Source organism: Oncorhynchus gorbuscha, unplaced genomic scaffold (genome assembly GCF_021184085.1).
Source record: "Oncorhynchus gorbuscha isolate QuinsamMale2020 ecotype Even-year unplaced genomic scaffold, OgorEven_v1.0 Un_scaffold_13723, whole genome shotgun sequence".
Taxonomy (NCBI): Eukaryota; Metazoa; Chordata; class Actinopteri; order Salmoniformes; family Salmonidae; genus Oncorhynchus; species Oncorhynchus gorbuscha.
In genome coordinates, this window is record NW_025755835.1 from 1 (window position 1) to 7280 (window position 7280).

At 40.2% G+C, this 7280-nt stretch overlaps 1 protein-coding gene across 3 annotated transcripts; it reads right to left on the bottom strand.

The window, feature by feature from the left end:
• Nucleotides 1–438: 438 nt before the first annotated feature.
• LOC124030675 (oocyte zinc finger protein XlCOF6.1-like) lies at nucleotides 439–5046 on the bottom strand. Of its 3 annotated transcripts, none has more exons than XM_046341904.1 (3): nucleotides 4838–4967; nucleotides 3755–4000; nucleotides 439–1578 (listed from the first exon to the last, which is right to left on the bottom strand). In XM_046341904.1, exons 1-3 carry the CDS (start codon nucleotides 4872–4874, stop codon nucleotides 596–598), a joined length of 1266 nt encoding a protein of 421 aa, XP_046197860.1. In that variant the 5' UTR covers nucleotides 4875–4967; the 3' UTR covers nucleotides 439–595. The 3 variants fall into 3 exon arrangements, with proteins under 3 accessions (XP_046197860.1, XP_046197862.1, XP_046197861.1); XM_046341906.1 differs by having other exon boundaries at nucleotides 441–1578; nucleotides 4753–4890; XM_046341905.1 differs by having other exon boundaries at nucleotides 442–1578; nucleotides 4947–5046.
• Nucleotides 5047–7280: the final 2234 nt, after the last annotated feature.

The following is a 7280-nucleotide window of genomic DNA, read 5'->3' on the forward strand; positions in this document are numbered from 1 at the left end:
GAAAATAACTGGTGTCCTTAATGTTTTGTACACTCAATGTAGGTTGTGTCTACCAGCTCTGATGAGGCTTCTCTCCTTCATGTATACATTGGTGTCTTTTTAAAATGTAATTTCACCTTTATTTAACCAGGTAGGCTAGTTGAGAACCAGTTCTCATTTACAACTGCGACCTGGCCAAGATAAAGCATAGCAGTGTGAACAGACAACACAGAGTTACACATGGAGTAAACAATTAACAAGTCAATAACACAGTAGAAAAAAAAATGAAAATGGCCCATTTGAGAAAAAACGCCCAGTCAGAGCAGGAGTAAGGCTTCACCAAGTATTTAACCAGGAAGGGGATACCTAATCAGTTGTACAACTCAACGCATTCAACTGAAATGTGTCTCCATAATTTAACACAACCCTCTGAATTAGATGTGCGGGGGATGCCATAATTGACATCCACGCCTTTCGGCGCCCGTGAACAGTGGGAATAACTGCCTTGTACTGGGGCAGAATGACAGATTGTTACCTTGACAGCTCAAAGATTCGATCCAGCAACCTTTCAATTAATGGCCCAATGCGCTAACCACTAGGCTACCTATGTATATGTTCATGTATGTATATGTTCATGAGTTTTCAGGTAGTCCAGTCGAGAAAAACCCTTTCCACAGTCAGAGCAGGAGTAAGGCTTCTCTCCTGTATGTATACGCTCATGTGTTTTTAAGGTGCCCAGTTGAGAGAAACTCTTTCCACAGTCAGCGCAGGAGTAAGGCTTCACTCCTGTATGGACACATTCATGTTGTTTTAAGTGGCCCAGTTGAGAGAAACTCGCCCCACAGTCAGAGCAGAAATAAGGCTTCTCTCCTGTGTGTATACGTTCATGTGTTTTTAAGTGGCCCAGTCGAGAGAAACTCGCCTCACAGTCAGAGCAGAAATAAGGCTTCTCTCCTGTGTGTGTTCTCTGATGACTTTTTAGCTGAGATGCTGTTGTGAAGCATTTTACACAGTCAGAGCAGGAGTAAGGCCTCTCTCCTGTGTGTGTTCGCTGATGAACTTTTAGGTGAGATGCTGTTGTGAAGCATTTTACACAGTCAGAGCAGGAGTAAGGCTTCTCTCCTGTATGTATACGTTCGTGTGTTTTTAAGGTGCCCAGTCGAGAGAAACTCTTTCCACAGTCAGAGCAGGAGTAATGCTTCACTCCTGTATGTATACGTTCATGTTCTTTTAAGTGACCCAGTCGACAGAAACTATTCCCACAGTCAGAGCAGGAGTAAGGCTTCTCTCCTGTATGTATACGTTCATGTTGTTTTAAGGTGCCCAGTTGAGAGAAACCCGCCCCACAGTCAGAGCAGGAGTAAGGCTTCTCTCCTGTGTGCACTCTCTGATGACCTGTCAGAGCCTTTAATGTTACGAAATTCTTCCCACAGTCAGTACAGGAATACAGATTCTCAACTGTGTGAATTTTTAGATGTATTTTTAGCTTTGAAAGAATTGGGAAAATCTCTTTACAATGTGGGCAGTGGTGAGACCTCTTAGGTCTGTGATCTTCCTGCTGTTGCTCTCTGGATGTAGAGAATGTCTCAACATGGTCTCCTGTGTGAACAACATCAGAAGAACTAGTCAGTTGGTGTGATGTACAGTGGGGAGAACAAGTAGAAGTCTGTAATTTTTTTATCATAGGTACACTTCAACTGTGAGAGACGGAATCTAAAACAAAAATCCAGAAAATCACGTTGTATGATTTTTAAGTAATTGATTTACATTTTATTGCATGACATAAGTATTTGATCACCTACCAACCAGTAAGAATTCCAGCTCTCACAGACCTGTTAGTTTTTCTTTAAGAAGCCCTCCTGTACTCGTTACATGTATAAAAGACACCTGTCCACACACTCAAACAGAATCCAACCTCTCCACAATGGCCAAGACCAGAGAGCTGTGTAAGGACATCAGGGATGAAATTGTAGACCTGCACAAGGCTAGGATGGGCTACAAGACAATAGGCAAGCAGCTTGGTGAGAAGGAAACAATTGTTGGTGCAAATATTAGAAAATGGAAGAATTTCAAGATGATGGTCAATCACCCTCGGTCTGGGGCTAAATGCAAGATCTCACCTTGTGGGGCATCAATGATCATTAGGAAGGTGAGGGATCAGCCCAGAACTACACGGCAGGACCTGGTCAATGACCTGAAGAGAGCTGGGACCACAGTCTCAAAGAAAACCATTAGTAACACACTACGCCGTCATGGATTAAAATCATGCAGCACACGCAAGGTCCCGCTGCTCAAGCTAGCGCATGTCCAGACCCGTCTGAAGTTTGCCAATGACCATATGGATGATCCAGAGGAGGAATGGGAGAAGGTCATGTGGTCTGATGAGACAAAAATATAGCTTTTTGGTCTAAACTCCACTCGCCGTGTTTGGAGGAAGAGGAAGGATGAGTACAACCCCAAGAACACCATCCCAACTGTGAAGCATGGAGGTGGAAACATAATTCTTTGGGGATGCTTTTCTGCAAAGGGGACAGGACGACCACCGTATTGAAGGGAGGATGGATGGGGCCATGTATCGCGAGATCTTGGCCAACAACCTCCTTCCCTCAGTAAGAGCATTGAAGATGGGTCGTGGCTGGGTCTTCCAGCATGACAACGACGCAAAACACACAGCCAGGGCAACTAAGGAGTGGCTCCGTAAGAAGCATCTCAAGGTCCTGGAGTGGCCTAGCCAGTCTCCAGACATGAACCCGATAGAACATCTTTGGAGGGAGCTGAAAGTCTGTATTGCCCAGCGACAGCCCCGAAACCTGAAGGATCTGGAGAAGGTCTGAATGGAGGAGTGGGCCAAAATCCCTGCTGCATTGTGTGCAAACCTTATCAAGAACTACAGGAAACTTATGATCTCTGTAATTGCAAACAAAAGTTTCTGTACCAAATATTAAGTTCTGCTTTTCTGTTGTATCAAATACTTATGTCATGCAATAAAATGCAAATGAATTACTTTAAAAAAAAATCATACAATGATTTTCTGGATTGTTGTTTTAGATTCAGTCTCTCACAGTTGAAGTGTACCTATGATAAAAATTACAGACCTCTACATGCTTTGTAAGTAGGAAAACCTGCAACATCGACAGTGTGTCAAATACTTGTTCTCCCCACTGTACATGTCAATCAAATGTATTTTATGAAGCCCTATTACATCCAAAGTTGTCAAACAGCTTTACAGAAACCCAGCCTAAAATCCTAAAGAGCAAGTAATGCAGATGTTAAAGCAGTGGCCACAAAAAACTCCTAGAAAGAAGGAACCTAGGAAGAAACGTAGAGAGGAACCAGGCTCAAAGGGGTGGCCAGTCTTCTTCTTGCTGTACCAGGTGAAATATGTATTCATATCAGTAGGTTGTACAATCAAAGGGGGAATAAAACTATTCTACAAGTGGGTAAAAGTTTAAAGCTAAAACTATGGTAATGGTTGTGAAAATTATGAGCCATATCTTCCTTTCACTATCACAAGGGTTAGTAATTATACAGACTCATTTCATAGAACTTTAAAACACAGGCAGTTTGTCTACTCCACTTCTTTAGTCGACACTGATATCCCAGTGAATTAAACAAATGCTGACAATACTGGTGTCAAACCATGAAAGTGCCAGTAGCATGAAATAACATCTACCTTCTCATTGAAACAGTTAATCATGAAACAGTTCTACTGCAACTTTTCATACACAGTGGGAAGTTGGAATGAACAACAAACTTAGTTAGAACCTGCTCTTACCATGAGAAACACATGTTCCAATCTTCTCCTCCTCTTCTTCATCTTTAATGTTGACATTCAGCTCCAGTGTTTGACTGCAGTCTTCCAGCTTCACTGATGCCATCTCTGGATCCTGCAGTGCAAACTGGGCTCCACTGTCACAATCAGGACCCAGTGACTGTAGGTTTGGACTCAGTGTGGAAGGAGAGAGGCAGGCTGGGTTTGTCATTACTGTTGATGTTACCGGCCTCAGACTTAATTCTAGTCCTGTAGTAACAATGAACAACAGACAAAAAGTTATTTTCTAAGACATTTCAGGCACTTTCTTTATTCTCTAAAAACATATTATATTAGTTCTTGACTTGGACTGAAATAGATACCGGTACTGTTTATATTTAGGTGCAGCAGCTCCACAATACTGTTGAGCTAATATTCTATAAGAGGAACATGAGCTCAAACAGTAGACATTTGAGGTGAACTGTCCAAGTCAAGCACTGATCTCATTTCAATAGATCTGGTAGCTAAGCATTGACAACAAAACACGAGTTCATTCACATTAGACAAAGTATACACTTTATATTAGGCTACAGAACTTAATATATAGTAGATTTCTGAATTGACTCAAAAAACATTTAGTACAAGGTTGCAGTATGTTTCAGGCAGCACTATGTACTATTTTCCTGAATAACCTTGTCTTCCCTGTATTATTTCAATCAAAAAACAATATTATTTCCGTTTACACCATAGTAAAATTTATAGACTGACAGAAACAACTGAATGTCTCAATAGTAGTACACGTGTAGAAAACTGATAATCATTACATTTATCTCCAAAACAGTAGTGCAACCGTAAAATGGTCTCTCTGCTGCACCCTCACTGCCTGAACTGAAGTCCGTTTATGCAGACCGAGAGGGAGCCGCCATTTTACCATCTCGTGAATTTTAACGTTACACAAAACCAAAAACGACATGTTAAACGAACCCAGAAATCTCAAATTATTTGTTCCATAATGAGATTACCTTGACGAGATACATCCACTCAGATAAACCCAGAGTATCTATGTCAATTGTAAAAATAAAATAAAAAGTGATCACGTTCACTCACGCGGTTTGGCACATTTTTTTCTTCTACCAAACTTCATAATAACTTGACGTATTTGTTACTCAGCATGTTATGACGTGTTCTTAAGATATTAAAACGTGCTATTACATACCAGTAGTAATACATTTGAAACGTACACAAAAGTTGTGGTCTCGACTGCACAATGCTGGCGTGTCCTTTATTGTGAAGAATGATGTGCGCCTGCGTGGAATTTACTGTTCCCCCACCCCAGTTTCTAAACCCAGAGACGCAAACAACGCGAGACTTCAGAGAACGCTTGTGATGCGGACCAAGCCTGGGTTTGAGAAGTCAATGAGAGAAGTGAACAATTTTGATACTTTTGCAGTGGTTAAATGGGGATCCTAATAAATACCAAAAATATTCCGTCGGTACACACTTGAAACATGGCCATTATTTTATCAATTTCATAACTGCAGTGGTTTATTCACAATCGCTCTCACTGCGTATCTTACATATCGCAGCATCACATGAGTAGGCAGACACTCTTCACTCTTCCAACGAAACTCCAGATATAACACATTTTATCGGTGCCCTGCTCCAAAAAACAATGCTCTCTCCTTCTGCTCTTCTGAGACGCATGAAATCAAAACCACTACTGGTCACTCTGACTGACTCTACCTTTCCTAATGCCTCCTTTACCATCTTCCTGACCTCAAATGATCTCCCAACAATACATAATTGTTGATGAATCGCGCTCCATAAGAAACCGATGTTCATTTACAACTTTTGGCCCGTTTGCTCCATTTTTCGTCGTCTTCCATTCAATTCATTCTTACCAATTTTACTCAACTTGGAGCCACCAGACTCGAACAGCACTTCCGCTTCGCCATATTTCCCTCCCCAAAACCAGACACACCACGCTACCGACTAACTCCTGCATGTAGAATCCTGCATTGAAAAAAGCCAACATCTACAGGTTAAATGGGAATTTCACGCTGGCTTTGCCATTTTCCGCGATATCAGGTCCATCCATCATGGACTTTATTTCGCCCAAAATTGTCCGTCTGTTTTGATCCAAATATAGCTAATGTTTGTATACTCCATGTTTCATATGTTGGTCATTTTTGCTACCATTTTCTCTCCACTTACTCTTGTAATTATTATGTCCAGATGTAACAAATGTAATTATGACCTCAGCTAATGTAGTCATGTGCATTAACTTAATGTAATCATTGGCATGTTGTTTTGCCCAGAAGCAACAAATACACGAGATTACATCATCTCTACATCCTGTTAATGTAATTATTGTTCCTATGTTTTCTCAGCATACATGACATTAACTCCCGCTTTAGTGGGGTGCGCGCAGGCGACAGCCTGTAATAACCCAGTAACTCGGTAGTGAGTTGTCATGTCTAAATGTTGATATTTAACCCGAACCCAGTAATAACCATAGTAAGTCACATGAATAGACATCAAAATCACTCAACCATCCTAACATAATACATCATGTAATGGTCTTATTTAGTGTTCAATTTCAACTGAACCATGATCATATATGTCATTTGTTTGTCTTCTCAGGTGTTACAGCAAGTAAAAATGTATTAACTAAAACATTTAGTCATTACCAGCAGGTTCTGTCCTTACAATCACAGTTCATTATGTGGTAGTAATGACGTGGTGGGAATAACAATTTTACGACATTTGGTCATAAATAGCAGGGATTCTAGCATGCTAACTCCAGTTGAACAGCTAGCATACAATGTACCCTAAATACACATAATTAAAACAATTTAAAAAATTGACATAATTTGATGAAATTATAGCCTATTTGGTAATGACCAAATAGACTCCATGACATCCATGTGCTCCACTGTCACTATTCATATCCATGGTAACCAAGTACAAACGTTTGAAAAAAAGGTTATTGTCATGTAATTTGCTTGTCGTGGTGTTAATGACACAATACTTAGAGATGACTGTATTTTGCTTGTCATGGTGTTAATGACACAATACTTAGAGATGACTGTATTTTGCTTGTCATGGTGTTAATGACACAATACTTAGAGATGACTGTATTTTGCTTGTCATGGTGTTAATGACACAATACTTAGAGATGACTGTATTTTGTGTAAAGAAAGTATCAAATGCCTTATGCACATCTAATATATATATAGTTTCCATGTATTTGACTCTTTTAAACAGGTGCATTAAATATTTTGTAATTATCAAGACTTTTTAAAAGTGTAATACAAAGAAGAATGTCAAAATGTGGTGTGAGACAGAACAAAAACACACTTGACATGCTGAAGAAAAAGAGTTGAAGGTTATTTTAGTATCTGCTTAATGAATGTGAAATAAACAAATCTAAATTAGCATTTTATCTTAAAAATCGAACCCTGAGACACAAAGGCACTACAGAGGGTTGTGCGTACGGCCCAGTACATCACTGGGGCCAAGCTTCCTGCCATCTAGGACCTCTATATCA

Coding starts and splice junctions, on each gene's coding strand:
- LOC124030675 (XM_046341904.1), bottom strand. CDS start 4,874: ATGAAGTTTGGTAGAAGAAAAAAATGTGCCAAACCGC. Junction 4,001..4,837: donor AAAAAAATGTGCCAAACCGC/GTGAGTGAACGT, acceptor TTGTTACTACAG/GACTAGAATTAAGTCTGAGG. Junction 1,579..3,754: donor TGGAACATGTGTTTCTCATG/GTAAGAGCAGGT, acceptor TTGTTCACACAG/GAGACCATGTTGAGACATTC.